Source organism: Cherax quadricarinatus, chromosome 6 (genome assembly GCF_038502225.1).
Source record: "Cherax quadricarinatus isolate ZL_2023a chromosome 6, ASM3850222v1, whole genome shotgun sequence".
Lineage (NCBI taxonomy): Eukaryota > Metazoa > Arthropoda > Malacostraca > Decapoda > Parastacidae > Cherax > Cherax quadricarinatus.
The window spans coordinates 15,725,880-15,746,154 of record NC_091297.1 but is presented as its reverse complement, the minus strand read 5'-3'; the positions used below and the strand labels follow the sequence as shown (position 1 = coordinate 15,746,154).

The 20,275-nt window shown below is 45.4% G+C and overlaps 1 protein-coding gene across 1 annotated transcript in view; it reads left to right on the top strand.

The window, feature by feature from the left end:
• Positions 1-17,287, top strand: part of LOC128694174 (cilia- and flagella-associated protein 44-like) — a 147,188-nt gene extending 129,901 nt beyond the window's left edge. Inside the window, exons 32-37 of the mRNA XM_070080644.1 lie at positions 5,410-5,552; positions 12,350-12,434; positions 13,631-13,777; positions 14,223-14,366; positions 14,500-14,621; positions 16,031-17,287. Coding sequence (XP_069936745.1) covers positions 5,410-5,552; positions 12,350-12,434; positions 13,631-13,777; positions 14,223-14,366; positions 14,500-14,621; positions 16,031-16,355 — 966 coding nt within the window. The 3' untranslated portion in view covers positions 16,356-17,287. The remainder of the gene's footprint in view (positions 1-5,409; positions 5,553-12,349; positions 12,435-13,630; positions 13,778-14,222; positions 14,367-14,499; positions 14,622-16,030) is intronic.
• Positions 17,288-20,275: the final 2,988 nt, after the last annotated feature.

The window sequence follows — 20,275 nt, the reverse complement described above, 5'->3', positions numbered from 1 at the left end:
AAAGTCAACAAACACCATTATGAGTACTATAATGATCCACAACCACACAACAAGTGTAGCTACAACGATTGGTAAAGCGTATTGCGAATGTAGAACCCTTGACTTACTCGGAACTTTCCAAATTGCATTAACAAATGCAAAAGATTGAAAATCGAGAACTTCGGCAATAGGAATGGGAATGATTTATTGGGTTAAATAGGTCTTCTCCTTTAAGTTTAGCTTGGAAAGAGATAAATAAAATAACCAGAAAAAATACTGTTAATGTTGCTCATAATTTTCCTCTTAAAAATCCAAGTGACCTCATAAATAACTGGGCCAAAACATCCAGGCATGTAAACCTGCTATCTCGTATTAGAACAAACCTAGAGAGTGCTTTTGAAGGAAGCTTGAAACTGATTGATTTTATGAGCCAAAATATTAACGAGTGATTGCCTCTTCACTGAGTATGAATTAGACATTACATTAAATGAAGATAGATCAACCACCCTTGAAGAGGATGGTATAATTTACGATATAATCAGAACGTTAAGGCAAGTCCTTGATTACCCTTTGTTAACACTGTAGCAGCGCTGTATAGCCCTTGTGGCTTAGCGCTTCTTTTTTATTATAATAATAATGTTAACACTGTATAATCTGTTAAACTGAAAGATTGTCAATCCTACTTCCTGGACCAATAATATTATTGTGTCTATCCTTAAGCCGTAACTGCCTCATAAATTTAGACCAATCTCCTTAACTAGTTGTCCTGGTAAAACATTTGAAAGAATCAGACACCAACTCTCGCCTCATCTACTTTTTGATAAAGGAAAACTTCTGCAGGGTTGTATTGCCAACTTTCTCACGGCACTCACACTTCTACTAGTTTTACCATATTTCTTGATTTAAAATTTGTATTTGGCATAGCAAACTGAACTGTTACCACCAATATTCATTTGGGCTATACCTGCTCAAAAGATGAACTAAAGATGTCCTTAGGTATACCACAGGGAGGAGTTCCCAGTCCCTTGCTATTTACTATTCTGATTAATGCTCTCCTAAATGCTCTACCTATCCCACCTAAACATACAGCTATAAGCTATGCTGATGACATCATGATCCTTACAACAGAGAATAAGATGAGTTCATTCTTAACGAGGTTCAGGTAATTTGTAACCGGCTAGGCCTCGCCATAGCCTCATCTAAAAGAAAGATATTGACATGCAAACGACATGTCCCAACCATCTGTCTGGAGGGTGACAACATCAGCTGCAGATATTTTGGTGTAGACGTAACCTTCAATAATCCTCATACCACAACTAAATAAGAAATGCAAAGATAGTCTAAATTGTCTCAGAGCTGTTGCTGGCTACAACCCCAAGTAGGATGCTGATGTGAGTATGGTGTATATAGCCTATATTAGATCCTTAATTGATTATGCTGACCCCTTGTTAATATTCTCGGCTGTCCTAAAACTACCACGACTCTTAATATGAGGACGGAGCTTGGTGTTCCTGGTATCACTGATAATATTATTGAAATTAACACTGTACTTAATATTAGAATGTTAAAAAATTAACCAGACAATGTCAATACTAATCTTAAAATGTCTGGAATTAAATAAATTTAGGTTTAAATTGGTCATAAAAACTTGGAGTTATATATTAAGTTTTATAAGCTGCCAGAACTATATTGCTGAAGACAACAAGAGCAGTTTTCCCCCTCCAGGGAAGCTGTGTTTATTTAGTATGACATACCTGCAACACCATCCCACATGCAAAGGCAACTGTTCAAAAAAGACATTTATTTTTTTTTTTTTTTACAAAAAACAGTTTCACAGGCAAAGAGCTATTATCCTACCTTGGCTTATTTAAAAACCTAGTCCTAAAGTATACAACCATTCCCTATGGTACGACCCACAATAGTAGGGTACCTACTTACTGCTAGATGAACTGGGGCAGCAGGTGTAAGGAAACATGCCCAACGTTTCCACCTATGTCGGAGATCGAACCACGGACACTTGTATGTGAAATAAGTGCGCTGCCAACCGATCCACGAGGCACCCTAGCTAAACTGTTAATAATAATTTATCACAAGTTATATATACTGGTGGATCTAAGCAGGAGTCTACTAGCAGGGCTGCATCTGTTCTTGTTGCCACCTCCCTACTTAAGAACGATGGCAACTATGTTGAGTTAGGCATTAGAATGACAAACTGAATTGTTTGCCATCCTAATGACACTAATATTGATTTATGGTCGTGAGCTTGACTCTTTAATTATTACTGATTTTGTCATCATCGAGAAGGTCAATAGACTCGCATTATGACATGCTCATTGGAGAAGCCAGACACGAACACTCGAAAATCGGAGAAAAAATGTGTGTACATTTTTTATGAATTCCGTCACACGCTGAATTACTTCTTGTGATGAAGTTGATAGATAAGCTAAAGAAAGTACCGCGAAGGAAAATGTTGAACATAACTTTGGTGTATGTATCTAGCAATAATATTAGAAGAGAAGTAAATAATGAAACGGAATGCTATAGGAATGCAGTTAGAAGCCCGAGTAGATCTATAACCCACTATGATAACATGAACGTAGGTAAGTACGTTCATGGAGCAACTTGCAATGTGAAGAGACTGATGACTGATGTTGTAGTAGCTAGGTTTAGGCTTGGTTACATGTACTGATTGTGTTGTAGTAGCCAGGCTTGGCTACAAGTACTTCTAGTAGTTTGGCAGTCACTCAGATGATGATCAAACTAAATGCAAAGTATGTGGTCAGTTTTATGGCCACTTTCTTGAACAGTGTGTGTGCTTAATTTTCCACTTTCTGATGTATATATAATACAATAACCTATGTGATATAAACCAAACCAAGGGTGGGGTTTGAACCCGCGGTCAGAGAGTCTCAAAACTCCAGACCGTCGCGTTAGCCACTGGGCCAGCTAGCTTCAATAAGATTCGTCCAACTAGGTATACAGTGGACCCCCGCATAGCGAACTTAATCCGTGCAAGAGGGCTGGTCGTTATGCGAAATGTTCGCTATGCGAATTAATTTTCCCCATAAGAAATAATGGAAATAAAATTAATCCGTGCAAGACACCCAAAAGTATGAAAAAAAATTTTTTTACCACAAAAAAATGTTAATTTTAGTACACACAAACTGAAAAAGGCATGCACAATTACATGACACTTACTTTTATTGAAGATCTGGTGATGATTGATGGGATGGGAGGAGGGGAGAGAGAGTGTTAGTGTTTAGAAGGGGAATCCCCTTCCATTAGGACTTGAGGTAGCAAGTCCTTTTCTGGGGTTACTTCCCTTCTTCTTTTAATGCCACTAGGACCAGCTTCAGAGTCACTGGACTTCTTTCGCACAACATATCTGTCCATAGTGGCCTGTACCTCTCGTTCCTTTATGACTTTCCTAAAGTGTTTCACAACAGTGTCATTGTAATAGTCACCAGCACGGCTTGCAATAGCTGTGTGAGGGTGATTTTCATCAAAAAAGGTTTGCACTTCAAGCCATTTTGCACACATTTCCTTAATCTTTGAAGTAGGCAATTCCTTCAATTTCTCTCTCCCCTCCTCTGAACCAGTTTCCCCAGGTCTGGCATCTTGCTCTTGAAGTTGATCTATCAGCTCATCAGTGGTTAGTTCTTCATTGTCCTCCTCCACCAACTCTTCCACATCCTCCCCACTAACCTCCAACCCCAAGGACTTCCCCAATTCCACAATTGATTCCTCAACTGGTATACTACTCCTCTCAGGGTTAGCCTCAATCCCTTCAAAATCCCTTTTGTCTACACATTCTGGCCCCAGTTTCTTCCAAGCAGAGTTCAAGGTTCTCTTAGTCACTCCCTCCCAAGCCTTACCTATAAGGTTTACACAACTGAGGATATTAAAGTGATCCTTCCAAAACTCTTTTAGAGTCAATCCAGTGTCTGTGGTCACTTCAAAGCACTTTTGAAACAGTGCTTTTGTGTACAGTTTCTTGAAGTTGGAAATGACCTGCTGGTCCATGGGCTGCAGGAGAGGAGTGGTATTAGGAGGCAAAAACTTCACCTTAATGAAGCTCATGTCCCCATAAAGTCGCTCTGCCACGTCTGTAGGATGACCAGGGGCATTGTCTAACACCAGGAGGCACTTAAGGTCTAATTTCTTTTCAGTTAGGTAATCTTTCACATTGGGGGCAAATGCATGGTGTAACCAGTTATAGAAAAATTCCCTAGTGACCCATGCCTTACTGTTTGCCCTCCACAGCACACACAAATTATCCTTGAGGACATTCTTTTGCCTGAACGCTCTGGGAGTTTCAGAGTGATACACTAATAAAGGCTTAACTTTGCAATCACCAGTAGCATTGGCACACATGAGAAGAGTAAGCCTGTCTTTCATAGGCTTATGTCCTGGGAGTGCCTTTTCCTCCTGAGTAATGTAGGTCCTGCTTGGCATTTTCTTCCAGAACCCACTTGTGGTATGTTTCTATGTACTCCTTGTTCATGCACATATTTTTCAGTTAACTGGCAGCCTCACCATGCAAATTCACTCACATCATCACTAGTTGCAGGCATTTTTTTAATTAAATCGTCATGCAACTTCCTAGCCTTTTCACATATGATCGCTTGAGAGACGTAGCTGTTTTTCATTTATCCACACCAATAAGAGTCTCTCAACATCTTCCATCACTTGCGATCAACAGCTTCCTTGATTGCCGTTTTCTTGCCCACAATTACCAGGTCGGTGATACGTACTCCACTTTCATACTTATCAATGATTTCTTTCTTAATTTCAATGGGTATTCTTACCCTTTGAGGTGTAGGGTTGGCACTAGAAGCTTTCTTGGGGCCCATGGTCACTTATTTTCCACAAACAGCACCGAAAACACTGTAATAATACGAAATATTCCGAGTGTATGCTTGAATGTTACCGCGGAGGCTAGCTGGTAAACAATGGGACGGGCGGCACATGTGAGGCTAGCTGAGGGCCCACATTGGACGCGTCTCGAACGAAGTTCGCTGAGCGGGTTCTACTATGCGGGGCAAAATCGTGAGTCACCTATGTGAGCAATATGATTTCGTGAGTCACCTATGTGATATGTTACGGTATCATAATGAAGATAAGATACCAGGCAAATTAAGCAAATACTTATTCTAAACTTGTTTGCAACATGTAAGTAAATTGTAGATGTATCTAAAAGTACTCGAATTAACTTTTTTTTTTTCGAGGAGCCTCGTTTCTAGATCTGTGTATCCATATGCTCTACCGTCCACATGATGGCTATGTGGCGCACAATATGCTCTACCGTCCACATGATGCTATGTGGTGCACAATAAACCAGCCGCTTCGATGGCAAAATCTAAAATATAATTTAAAGTGAAACGAAAAAGACAGATTCTGGTTGACAAAGTTTAATGAAGATGTATACAGGTTGACAGTATGGCAGCTGTGAAGTGGATGAGTGATGGAACTGGGTCAGAAGCCACTCTACTCACCCGGCAACACTTGCAGCAACTGGAGCAGCGAGTAGCCCAGGCCAGAGAGGCCCAGGAGCTAGCAGCTCGAAGACACAGGTCAGTCTTTCAACTACACACACACTCTAACCTACTGAGGACACAAGAACCAAATTAATATTAAATCATACTGTAGACTCTGATGACTGTGTTCTGATTCCTCACCTGCTGGTGGAAACGATGCTTAAAAACGGAGAGCTACTGTACATACAAGTGTGATAAATGAAGAAAAATGTTCGTGATAAATTTAAGCTTGAAAATATTCATAAGCATATTCTACGCTATGCTATCCTCTTCAAGAGGGGCTCCTTGGCGTGGTGAAGAGGCTTTTGGTCTGAGGAATTAGACCTGTTGGTCTCCTTCCTCAGACCGAACCTAATTACCCCCCAATGCCCCCTTTCCCTATCCCATCCTCCCCTTTTTCCTTTCCTCCTCCTCCTCCCCACTCCTCCCTTTTGCCCTTCCTCTTTTTGGCCTTTGGGATTTTTCCCACAGGCACACTAGTTCATAGGTAGGGGGAAGGGTACTGGGGTCCATCCCATTCCGTTGAGGTTCTTGTGGTGGCGTAGTTTGCCATGGGATCTGGATTGCCTGGGGATGTCCCGATCCCTCTCCGGTATCCCGGAGGGTGGCTTTGGGTGTCTTTTGGGCAACAGGTGTATCTCTGGAAGTCACCTTTCGGATTCCGGGGGTGGTATGCTTTGTGGCGGATATCCGGCCGCCCTCTCTTTTTCCACCGAGGTAGCTCGGCAGATGTGAGGTTGCTATCCCAGATTGCTGGTTTACTGGCATGAAGGGTAGGGTATGGTACGGGTTCCATGCTGCATCTGCGCTACTTGCAGTGCTGAGGTCCTCTTGGGCATGGAGGGAGATTTCTGACCCTTTCATTCCTCCTAGGAACTATCCCTCCCCGGTCCTCCCCACTAACCCCGGGCCCCTTATTGTTACCGCACCCTGTTCTGACCTCGCCTCGTCTTTTGGTCACTCTTTGGACACTCCTAAGGCCCCTGTACCTCTTGCTGGTGCTGTTTCCTCACCCGCTTCAGGTACAGGGGCTTCCACTGACTCTTTCGATTTGTCTGACCTCCGCTCTCCTTTGACTATGCTTCCGGCCTCTCCCTCTATGGTTCAACGATTTTCGAATCGCCAGCCTGTCTCACGTCGGACCGACTCTGGTCCCACTTCTAAACGCCAACGACAATCTCCTGACGATGTTACTTCATTACCTTACCATTCTACTCGGAAAAGACCGACACGACACGTCATGCACCCCCTCTCTACGCTCAGTTTCGGACCACACAATGGACTAAATTCTTTACTTTACGACCGACTTCTTCTACTGCCTATCTTTCTGACCATAGTATGTATTGGCAAAGCGCTCCTATGCCACTTTGGTAGAGATATTTCCTTTCATGCTCTTAAGAGTGGTACGCGCATCATCACAGTCCAGAATTCTACCCAAGCTCATGATCTTTCTCTTCTTTCACATATCGATACTATTCCTATCACTATCGAAAAACATCATTCCCTCATTTCTTGTAGTGGTACTGTTATTCTGCCCCATACCATAGTCCAACAGAATTTCCAGACATGTGGCAATGACATTCTTGAACAGCTGGAACTCCAAGATCTCCCAGTTCTCAAGGTAGACACTTATGTTCTTCCCGCCTGCGGGCGAAGACGATACCCTTGCAATGTGGCTCGTTTAACTTTTGACAGCCGTGAACTCCCATCCTCTGTTTATGTAACAGGACATTGGTTACAAGTTTGGAAGGTGATTCCTACACTGCAACAGTGTAGAAATTGCTGGCGATTTGGCCACTCAGCAAAATATTGCAGCTCTATAGCCGAATGCCCAGTCTGTGGTGCCGATGACCATTCTAATACATCTTGCAGTCGACCTCCCTCTTGCCTTAATTGTCATGAGGTTCACCCTTCGTACTCGCCGTTGCCAGGTCTACTTAAATGAGCGGGAAATTCGTTGCCTCAAATAGGCAGAAGATCTCCCTTATGCTATGGCAGTTTCTCATCTCCGCCTCCAAGGGAGACTACCCTGTGTTTCTTATTCTCGTGTTTCAAAACGTCTCCCCACTTCTGGGGTCCCATCTTCTGCAGCCTCCTCTGCGGTTGCCAGTCCCATAGTCACTCCTGTATCTAATTCTTTTGCTGTCCTGGGCTCAAACGTCCCTACTTCAACACCTCAGTCTGTCCTCACTTCTTTGTGTTCTCCCTCACAAACCCCGGTATCGACAAGACCTCGTACGACACCTCCTCCCAATCGTCCCTCTACTTCTCAGAGGTCCAACAAATCTCCTTAACCCCTCCTTCCCTTCATCCACCTCCACATTTTACCTTCCCAGTCTCTGTACCTAGGTCTTCCCCTTTCACTGGCTCCGTTACAAGTGTGGAGGTTCATCCTCCTCCTCGTACTGTGCCTTCCTCCCCTGTCCCCTCCCAAGTTTCTTCCTTTTCTGCCACCTCCCGGGTTTCTGCCTCTTCTGTCCCCTCCCATACTTCTCCAGTTCCCTCCACCCTTTCGCCTCCCCCCCACCTTGGTACAGTCCATTACAGCTCCGATCTTTACTCAAACTCCTCCTCCTTCCATCTCCAATATTGTCTCCCATACGACGTCTCTGAACTCCAAAACACTTGAAGCAATCTCTGAATATATTGCAGAGACCAAACCATCAGTGGACACTGATCCACCCTCTGTTCCTTCTCTTTCCTCTTCTCCATCTGCGAAACTCCTTTCTTCACAACGCACCGTTCCTTCGCTACATGAACTTTTTCCTTTGCCACCGCATGTGGACTTTTCTAACCCTTCTAGTCCATACGTACCCTTACCTGTGGATTTCAGGTATCTTTATAGTTGCCAGTCATGGCCTATTTACAGTGGAATATTTGCGGCCTCAGGGGTAATCGGGGTGAGCCTCAGATGTTGCTCTCCCAGTTTTCCCCTGTTGGTGTTTGCTTACAGGAACCAAAATTACGCTCTGCCATTATCTATCCCATCTCAGGCTATAATTTATTGTATTCTTCAGATCCTTTTCCTGATGGGGCCTTTAATGAAAGTGCCCTTCTTCTACGCACTGATATTCCGTACCATCAGCTATTTGTTCTTACTTCGCTGCATTACACAGCAGCCTGTATCCACTTGCATAGGTGGTATACACTCTGTTCTTTGTATCTCTCTCCTTCTCGGGCATTATCTATCCCAGATATTGCCTTTCTTGTTTCGTCATTACCGCCACCACTTCTGTTACTTGGCGATTTTAATGCCCATCATTTCCTCTGGGGGTGTCTCACTGTGATTCCCATGGCATTCAGTTAGAGGCTTTTCTTGCTAACTACCCCCTCCATGTTTTAAATACAGGTACTCACACCCATTTTGATCCTCGGACTCATACTCTCTCTGGCATCGATCTCTCAGTCTGCTCTTCCTCCGCCGCATTAGACTTCACCTGGTCTGTTCTCCCGGATTTACATGACAGCGATCATTTCCCAATCATTCTTACTTCCCCTTCATATTCACCACCTCTTCATAACCCACGCTGGCAATTTGATCAGGCAAATTGGAACCTTTACTCACAACTAACTGTTTTTAGTGAGGTTCCTTCTTCGTCCTCCATTGATGAGCTTTTACACCTCTTCTCGTCCTCCGTTTTAACCGCAGCTTCTCATTCTATACCCCAAACTTCGGGCAGGCATTCTCAAAAATGCGTGCCTTGGTGGTCTCCTGCTTGTGCTCGTGCAGTACATTTGAAATGCGCTGCGTGGGGCAGGTACCAGTACAATAGAACCACGGAGAGACTTCTTGATTTTAAGCAGAAGCGTGCGATCGCTCGCCGTGTCATCCGTGACGTTAAACGCACTTTCTAGCAAGATTATGTCTCCACCATCACCTCTGCTTCCTCTATGAGTGCCGTCTGGAAAAAAGTATGAAAACTGAGCGGTAAATATTCTCCTGACCCGGCTCCTGTTCTGCGGGTTGCCAGTGTTGATATAGCAAACCCACTAGATGTTGCCAATGAAATTGGCAATCATTTGGTCCGTATTTCTCAGGGGCTCCATCTATGCCCCTCGTTTCTTTCCTCAAAGTCTGCCAGAGAGTTAGCACCCTTGGACTTTTCTTCTCTCAGAGAAGAACAGTATAATGTGCCTTTTACACTTCAGGAACTAGAGGCAACACTCTCAGCTTGCTGATCATCGGCAGCTGGGCCCGACGACATTCATATTCGTATGCTACAACATTTACATCAGTCAGCCCTTGCAGTCCTATTACGCCTTTTCAATCTTATTTCTTCACAAGGAGTTCTTCCACAGCTGTGGAAACCTGCCATTGTTCTCCCTTTCTGCAAACCGGGTACTACGGGACATGAAGCCTCCCACTATCGTTCCATTGCTCTTACCAGTGCAGTTTGCAAAGTGATGGAACGCCTGGTAAATAGACGATTAGTGTGGTATTTAGAGACACAAAACAGTCTCTCCACTCGTCAATATGGCTTTCGTAAGAACCGTTCTACCATAGACCCCTTACTACGCTTGGATATGTATGTTCGTAATGCCTTTGCAAATAACTACTCAGTTATTGCCATATTTTTTGACCTTGAGAAGGCATATGACACAACTTGGAGGTATAATATTTTGGCCCAAGCCCACTCCTTAGGCCTTCGAGGCAATCTACCATCCTTCCTTAAGAACTTTTTAACTAACAGACATTTCCGTGTTCGGGTTAATAATGTGCTCTCCCCGGACTTCATCCAAGCTGAAGGTGTCCCCCAGGGATGTGTTCTGAGCACAACACTTTTTCTCCTTGCTATAAATGATTTGGCCTCTAGTCTTCCATCCAATATTTGGTCATCACTCTATGTTGATGATTTTGCTATTACCTGTGCAGGCGCTGACTGTTACCTCATTACAGTTTCTCTCCAGCATGCGGTCAACCGTGTTTCCAATTGGGCCACCACACATGGGTTTAAATTTTCCAGTACCAAAACTCACCAAATTACTTTCACTAGATGCTCTGTCATCTCCGATCATCCTTTATACCTCTATGGCACCCGTATCCCTGAACGTGATACAGTCAGGTTTCTAGGCCTCCTCTTTGACCGTAGGTTATCCTGGAAACCTCACATTACCTCTTTGAAGACAACTTGTCACAGCCGGCTGAACCTTCTTAAAACCCTTGCTCATCTTTCATGGGGAGCTGATCGTCGAACTCTCCTTCGCCTACATTCCACCCTCATTTTATCGAAACTTGATTATGGTGACCAGATCTATTCAGCTGACTCTCCTGCTACTCTATCTAGCCTCAACCCTATTCATCACCAAGGATTACGTTTATGCCTTGGTGCTTTTCGCTCTTCCCCTGTTGAGAGCCTCTATGCAGAAGCGAACGTTCCATCCTTATCCGATCGCCGTGATGCCCATTGCCTTCGCTACTATGTACACTCTCATGATCTCCGCAATCCTTCCATTTATAGAATGGTCACTGATATTAGTAGACATTCTTTATTTGTTCGCCGCCCCTGTTTGCTCCGTCCCTTCTCTCTTTGCCTACATTCGCTCTTGTCTTCTCTTCAATTTCCACCTTTCTATGTTCATGTAGCATCTCACTTTTCCCTACCCCCCTGGGAAATTCCAGCTGTTCGAGTCTGTTCTTTCTCACTCCCTTGCTCGAAAGCCCAACGGTCTACGGTAGCTCCCACTCTCTTTTTCTTGACACTTCCACTCTCATTCTCATGCCATTGCAGTGTACACAGATGGCTCTAAGTCTTCTGACGGCATAGGATTCGCAGCAGTGTTTCCGGACAGCGTCATACGAGGGCATTTACTATCTTTGGCTAGTATCTTTACCGCTGAATTGTATGCCATTCTTGCAGCACTTATCCGTATTGCAGCTATGCCTGTGTCATCATTTGTGGTTGTCTCAGACTCCCTTAGTGCTTTACAAGCTATACAGAAATTTGATACACCTCACCCCTTAGTCCTCCGTATCCAACTTTGGCTAAGCCACATATCTACCAAGCATAAAGATATTGTTTTTTGTTGGGTCCCTGGTCAGGTTGACGTACAGGGCAATGAACAGGCAGACACTGCTGCGCGGTCAGCAGTACATGACCTACCAGTTTCATATAGAGGTGTTCCATTTATGGACTATTTTACTGCAATAGCTACCCACCTTCACACCCGTTGGCAACAACGTTGGTTTACTCTGCTCGGTAACAAACTTAATCTATTAAACCGAGTATAGGTTACTGGCCGTCTTCTTGTCACCAGTGTCGAGGTTGAGAGACTCTCCAGTCTTCGCATTGGCCATACTCGTCTTACTCATGGATATCTCATGGAGAGGCGCCCTGCTCCTCTCTGTGAGAATTGTCAGGTTCCATTATCGGTCAGCCACATTCTGTTAGACTACCCACTTTATCAACGAGCACGCAGAATTTACCTCCAACGTCGTCTTTGCTCCGCTGCTGTCTCTTTACCTTCCCTTCTCGCTGATGGACCCACCTTTCATCTGGACTCTCTCATTGACTTTTTGACAACAACTGACTTACTTCACAAACTCTGATGATACCTTCAGCCCTTTCTACCTCGATCTCTTGCTACCCTCTACCCTGCACTATCCCCTGCCCCGCTGTTTTCTGTAACATACTGATCGCCCCTCCCCCCTTCTGCCGCCCAATACCCTCGCTTCCTTTCCTACCCTGCAGCGCTGTATAGCTCTTGTGGCTTAGCGCTTCTTTTTTTATTATAATAATAATAATACGCTATGCTACATGCTTAATAATTTTTTACAAGCTTAACTAATTAGCCAATTAATATGGTAATGTATATATACATATTCCTTGTAACAGGGAGGGTCGAGCAGAGAGGCGGGCTCTCACACAACAAGTCGAACAACTCAAGATGGAACTCAACAGTTTGCAACACACTTACCAGGTACCGCATTACGTCTAGATTATAAGATTCAAATGTAGATCCGTGTCCATATAATAGTTGATGAAGTAAGGCGACTCACTCTCCGAACAGTAGTGACATGGGTAGACAGAGGCCAGGACACAGGCTGCGGTATTGTAATATTCGTCAGGAGGGAGGACAAGTGTCTCCTGAACGGGTTTAATCATATTGATGACTCGTTTAAGATTAACAGTTGGATGCAGTATATAGGCAACCACGACTTCAATATTTTTTTTTTTGTTATTTAAAAAATATTTTTGAATCCAGTGAGAATTTTTATTCGATTCCCACAATTATCTCGACTTGTTGAGTGTTGAACCACAGCTCCTGGTCTTCTTCTCGAGGATGGTGGAGCTCAACATGAGTTATATTCTGTAACTCCATTTCACTGGAGCTCTTTTTCTAGTTCGAGTGAAAAGTAAAACAGAATATAACTCATGTTTAGCTCCACCATCACTCGAGAAGACCGGGAGCTGTGGTTCAACACCCAAGAAGTCGAGATGATTATGGAAATCAAATAAAAAATCTTAATGAGTTTAAAAATATTTTTTTAAATAGCAAAAAAAAAAATAATATTAAAGTCGTGGTTGTCTGTATATTGCATCTTATTGTTAATCTTAAACGAGTCATCAATATGACTAAGACCGTCCAGGAGACAACGTCTTGTTTTCAGTTAATAACCGTTGTTTCCAGTGTCTTCTGAAAAGGAATTTCTTAATACAGGGTGAGCCAAAAGTAGGCTTACAGTTGTTTCACTATTTGTTCACGTTTTCGCTTTAATTTATCCAAACCATAATTCCAAACCAGTATTCCAATACTAAAGCAGTATCGTAGGTGTGAAAATACCGAGCAGGTGCAGGAGGTAAGTGTATACCTACTAAGTGAAAGCATACTTTTGGCCCACTCTGTATATAAGTTAATAACTCTAGAACAAATCATCTTCATTTGTTACTTTTGTGTCATAATGTAGTTTTTGTCACTGCATTTTACTCTCATTTTTTTAATCCACAGCATGACGTGTTGGCCTACTCCATATAAAATCATTCTTGATAATGTCAATAAAAACTAACTTACAGGATATTATATAAAAAGAACTTATACAGCCCTCACTTATTTTTAATCAATAATATAGTTCATGACCAAAAAACAACGTAATAAGCATCCACTTCCCACTGAAGGTGACTAAGGAGTGTAAGTTTGGGTTGGGAGCCGAGGCAGACATGGGCGTCGTGCAGGATAAGTTGGGTACCAGTCTTGAGCTGCGCTGGACGGGCAAGGTGGCCAGCCAGATGACTCGCCATGATAACACCATGTCACAGCTCCAGGTAACATTCCCGAGTATTATACGTATGTAACTATATTAGCTCTGTATGAATATGTAGTATGTCTTAGCTACTGTAATTAGTGATATTGTCTCAATAAAAATTTCTTGTGCCGTAAATGCATGTACCTGGAGAAGGTTTGGGGAGTTGACGCCCCCGCGGCTCGGTCTGAGACCAGGCCTCGTGGTGGATCAGGGTCTGATCATCCAGGCTGTTATTACTGGTCGCACGCAAACTGACGTACGAACCACAGCCCGGCTTGTCAGGTACTGACTGTAGGTGCCTGGCCAGTGCCTTCTTGAAGACAATTATTGTAGTTTTTTTATGTGATGCAGCATTGAGATAATTGTATGTCCAGCAAACTTAATTCTTATATTCCCAAATTTTGCAAAGAAAAGTTCATCGTTTTGTGTATGTAAGGGACAGGTAAAGTATGTATCAATTACAGGCAGATATTACTGGAAGAAGAAAAGAGGTGCAAGCACTGCAGAAGGAAGAAGCAGCTCTGGCCGCACACATCCTGGCACTGCGTCAGGAGAAGGAGCACTTACTGTATCACCTCTCACATACACCGACACAACCTACACCCACAGTATGTAGACTTTTGCCTTGTTTTACTTAAAACTGAAGATTTTCTACGCATGTCTGGCAAGAGTATACATACACACAAACATATATGTTTCGGTTCATGCATTTACTAATTTTTTTCATAAATTGATTTTTAGGTACATCAAAAGAAAGGTGTAAGCAAGTCGACAGGAAGGCCAAAAGTGATAGGCTCCCCCGAGGAGCTACAGCAGCTGAGAATGACCGTCACGAGGCAAGACAACACCATCGCAGCTCTCAGGTGACTGTCTTTTATTTTGAATTAACCAATGCATTGTTTATAATATACCTTACATGAGAAATAAAAAAAATAATGGAATTAGAGATTTTTTATATTAGGACAGTGTATTTTTTTTTTTTTTTTTTTTGCTCTTAATCTCAAAAGTTATGGAAAACTGGAGGAGATAATAACTAGAACAGAGTATACTACTGACTCCGGCCATACAATAGAGCGGAAAAATAATGTAAGGGACCTGGGAGTAGTAATGTCTGAGGATCTCACTTTCAAGGATCACAACAGTGCCACGATCGCACGTGCAAAGAAAATGATAGGATGGATAATGAGAACTTTCAAAACGAGAGATGCCAAGCCCATGATGATCCTTTTCAAATCACTTGTTCTCTCTAGGCTGGAATACTGCTGTACATTAACATCTCCATACAAAGCAGGTGAAATCGCAGATCTAGAGAGTGTACAGAGATCCTTTACTGCACGTATAAGTTCTGTCAAGCACCTTAACTACTGGGAACGCTTGGAAGCACTTGACTTGTACTCGTTGGAACGCAGGAGGGAGAGATATATCATAATCTACACTTGGAAAATCTTGGAAGGAATGGTCCCAAATCTGCACACAGAAATCACTCCCTACGAAAGTAAAAGACTGGGCAGGGGATGCAAAATGCCGCCAATAAAAAGTAGGGGCGCCATTGGTACACTAAGAGAAAACACCATAAGTGTCCGGGGCCCAAAACTGTTCAACAGCCTCCCATCAAGCATTAGGGGAATTGCCAATAAACCCCTGGCTGCCTTCAAGAGAGAGCTGGACAGATACCTAAAGTTAGTGCCGGATCAGCCGGGCTGTGGCTCGTACGTCGGACTGCGTGCGGCCAGCAGTAACAGCCTAGTTGATCAGGCCCTGATCCATCGGGAGGCCTGGTCATGGACCGGGCCGCGGGGGCGTTGATCCCCGGAATAACCTCCAGGTAACCTCCAGGTAACCCTAGCCTGGGCCTCCTAACAGGTTAAAAAAAAAAATCTTGAAATTTAGAGTACTGCGCTGATCTGGACTAACAAAATTATAAAATCATGATCGAACTATATTAAGTAAAAGTATAATTTTTATCCACAAACTCTTTAACAGGCAGTGTTATGATATTTTTATCCAACAAGTTAAGGAAGATTCACAGTCCGGTGTCACGTATTAGGAGTGGAAGTATAAAAATATGATAGGTCGGTTGGTTAATGGGGCTTCAAGTCAATCAACTACATGAAGGTCATTAAGACTTCGTATTACCAATTCGCCACCTGTCAATAATGCTTTAATCCCTAAATCACGGATCATGTATAGACTGAGCATGTACAGACTGACAGACATACACCGTTCTCACTGTGTATATAACCTGTGTCAAGAATGATGTTTTCTCTTTCAGGCAGGAAATAAATGCCCTTCGCAGCAAGACGGGTTGTGTGATCCTTCCAGGACAGCAGCCTCAGCTTCCAGCCCAGCTGTGCACGTCCAGCCCTCCAACCACACAGCGACCTTGGTCACAAGACTCTCACTCACACAGAGACCTCGACTCAACTGAAACAAAGCTATCAGACAAAACATCTCATCCTCTGCCTGAGCCAGAGTTTACTGAGGCTACAGATGATGAACATGGGGTTACGGAGGGTGGTGTTGACGTTGAGAGTATCGTAGAGATATGTGATGAGGACAGTGATACCAGTATGTTATCAGATGTATCTGATACTTAAAGGTGTTCAAGTTTTGTAAGACATCGTCAAATTCAAAAGTTTAATTTATAGTACAGTTTCCCTACCTTTTGTATATTTACCAGTATATATAAATCATCCGGCTATAACGATCTACCGATTAACCGAGGAAAAATTAAATGCCAGTTATGATGCTAGAGGGAGAGAGGTTCGTTTAATGATTTGCAAGGACGATTATTGCAACATTCTTTTCACTGACTTTGAACGTTAAGCTGCGCTAAGTTGGGGCAAATTCACTTTTCCTAGTGAGGAAGATATTATGAAATACATAAGTTGCTCTGCCAACTATCAGGACATCCTATACATGACACAGACTACATGAGCGATGCAACTGAAGAGCTCCCTAATTCCTTCTCATTCCTATAGTCAGTCAACAAAATGCAGTTTGCCTAATATCTCTATCTTTCTGCTTGTGTAAAATATTTGAGAGGATGGTACTGAATAATAATGACATATAGATGACTCGTGTACAGACCACAGTACAGGTGGAATTTAAACCCATGGTGAGTCGTAAACCTCAGGGCAGGATGCATTGACCTGTAGTTTTACGATTCCTTCGCTGTGGGATTCTAACCCCACCCGTAGTACCGTGGTTCGTTTGCAATCGTGTTATTACGATTTCGTGAGTCCTATACAGAGATTGAAGCACACATCAACAACTGACCTTCCACCCATCAAGCTGAAATGTTTGATATATTCCTTGCACTCAAGTGGGTTCATGTATTTAAAACTGACACGTTCATTGCAATTGATTCTTTATCGTCTGTAAATATTCCTAACTCAGTGAGTGTCAGTTTTAACATGGTCGCGTCAGAAGCCAGACAGGTATTGTAAAATTGTAGACAGAGAAAACAAGGTACACCTTTTTGTGAATTCCCCTCACATACTGACCTATAAGTACATGGTAGTTTGAGAATAATACAAAAAAAACTTTGCCTGAATTTCATTAACCTGAGACAAGGTACATGTATTATCATACACATCACAGCCATGGAGGTTCATAAACTCAAGTCGTCATAAACCAAAGTTAGTGTCAGTAAATAAACAGAAGGATGAGTGGGGGGGAGAGACTAGGGCCACAGCTGACCCTGAGGGGGAGAGAGTAGGGCCACAGCTGACCCTGAGGGGGAGAGACTAGGGCCACAGCTGACCCTGAGGGGGAGAGACTAGGGCCACAGCTGACCCTGAGGGGGAGAGAGTAGGGTCACAGCTGACCCTGAGGGGGAGAGACTAGGGCCACAGCTGACCCTGAGGGGGAGAGAGTAGGGTCACAGCTGACCCTGAGGGGGAGAGACTAGGGCCACAGCTGACCCTGAGGGGGAGAGAGTAGGGTCACAGCTGACCCTGAGGGGGAGAGACTAGGGCCACAGCTGACCCTGAGGGGGAGAGAGTAGGGTCACAGCTGACCCTGAGGGGGAGAGACTAGGGCCACAGCTGACCCTGAGGGGGAGAGAGTAGGGTCACAGCTGACCCTGAGGGGGAGAGACTAGGGCCACAGCTGACCCTGAGGGGGAGAGAGTAGGGTCACAGCTGACCCTGAGGGGGAGAGACTAGGGCCACAGCTGACCCTGAGGGGGAGAGAGTAGGGTCACAGCTGACCCTGATGGGGAGAGAGTAGGGTCACAGCTGACCCTGAGGGGGAGAGACTAGGGCCACAGCTGACCCTGAGGGGGAGAGAGTAGGGTCACAGCTGACCCTGAGGGGGAGAGAGTAGGGTCACAGCTGACCCTGAGGGGGAGAGACTAGGGCCACAGCTGACCCTGAGGGGTAGAGACTAGGGCCACAGTTGACCCTGAGGGGGAGAGAGTAGGGTCACAGCTGACCCTGAGGGGGAGAGAGTAGGGTCACAGCTGACCCTGAGGGGGAGAGAGTAGGGTCACAGCTGACCCTGAGGGGAAGAGACTAGGGCCACAGCTGACCCTGAGGGGTAGAGACTAGGGCCACAGTTGACCCTGAGGGGGAGAGAGTAGGGTCACAGCTGATGCTGAGGATGACAGGGTCACAGCTAACGCTGAGGGAGAGACAGTAGGGTCACAGCTGATGCTGAGGGAGAGACAGGGTCACAGCTGATGCTGAGGGAGAGAGAGGGTCACAGCTAACGCTGAGGGAGAGAGAGGGTCACAGATGACTCGGAGAGACAGGGTCACAGCTGACGCTGAGGGAGACAGTAGGGTCACAGCTGACGCTGAGGGAGAGACAGTAAGGTCGCAGCTGACGCTGAGGGAGACACAGTAGGGTCACAGCTGACGCTGAGGGACAGTAGGGTCACAGCTGATGCTGAGGGACACAGGGTCACAGCTGATGCTGAGGGACACGGGGTCACAGCTGATGCTGAGGGAGACAGGGTCACAGCTGAAGGAGAGATAGGGTCACAGCTAACGCTGAGGGAGAGACAGGGCCACAGCTGATGCTGAGAGAGAGTAGGGTCACAACTGACGCTGAGGAACAGTAGGGTCACAGCTGACGCTGAGGGAGAGACAGTAGTATCACAGCTGACGCTGAGGGACAGTAGGGTCACAGCTGACGCTGAAAGAGACAGTAGGGTCACAGCTGACGCTGAGGGAGAGACAGGGTCACAGCTGATGCTGAGGGAGAGAGGGTCACGGATGATGCTGAGGGAGACAGGGTCACAGCTAACGCTGAGGGAGAGACAGTAGGGTCACAGCTGGCGCCGAGGGAGAGACAGTAATGTCACAGCTGACGCTGAGGGAGACAGTAGGGTCACAGCTGACGCTGAGGGAGAGATAGGGTCACAGCTGACGCTGAGGGAGACAGTAGGGTCACAGCTGACGCTGAGGGACAGTAGGGTCACAGCTGATGCTGAGGGACGCAGGATCACAGCTGATGCTGAGGGACACAGGGTCACAGCTGATGCTGAGGGACACAGGGTCACAGCTGATGCTGAGGGAGACAGGGTCACAGCTGAAGGAGAGATAGGGTCACAGCTGACGCTGAGGGAGAGACAGTGCCACAGCTGATGCTGAAAGAGAGACAGTAGGGTCACAGCTGACGCTGAGGGACAGTAGGGTCACAGCTGACGCTAAGGGAGAGACAGGGCCACAGCTGACGCTGAGACAGTAGGGTCAAAGCTGACGCTGAAAGAGACAGTATGGTCACAGCTGACGCTGAGACAGGGTCACAGCTGACGCTTAGTAGGGTCGCAGCTGACGCTGAGGGAGAGACAGTAGGGTCACAGCTGACGCTGAGGAAGAGACAGGGCCACAGCTGACGCTGAAAGACAGTAGGGTCACAGCTGACGCTGAAAGACACAGTAGGGTCACAGCTGACGCTGAGGGAGAGACAGGGTCACAGCTGACGCTGAGGGAGAGACAGTAGAGTCACAGCTGACGCTGAGGGTGAGACAGTTGGGTCACAGCTGACGATGAGGGACAGTAGGGTCACAGCTGATGCTGAGGGAGACAGGGTCACAGCTGAAGGAGAGATAGGGTCACAGCTGACGCTGAGGGATAGACAGGGCCACAGCTGATGCTGAAAGAGAGACAGTAGGGTCACAGCTGACGCTGAAAGAGACAGTAGGGTCACAGCTGACGCTGAGGGAGAGACAGTAGGGTCACAGCTGACGCTGAGGGAGAGACAGTAGGGTCACAGCTGACGCTGAGGGACAGTAGGGTCACAGCTGACGCTGAGGGAGAGACAGTAGGGTCACAGCTGACGCTGAGGGAGAGACAGTAGGGTCACAGCTGACGCTGAAGGAGAGACAGGGCCACAGCTGACGCTGAGAGACAGTAGGGTCACAGCTGACGCTGAAAGAGACAGTAGGGTCACAGCTGACGCTGAGGGAGAGACAGGGTCACAGCTGACGCTGAGAGAGAGACAGTAGAGTCACAGCTGACGCTTAGGGCGAGACAGTTGGGTCACAGCTGACGCTGAGGGACAGTAGG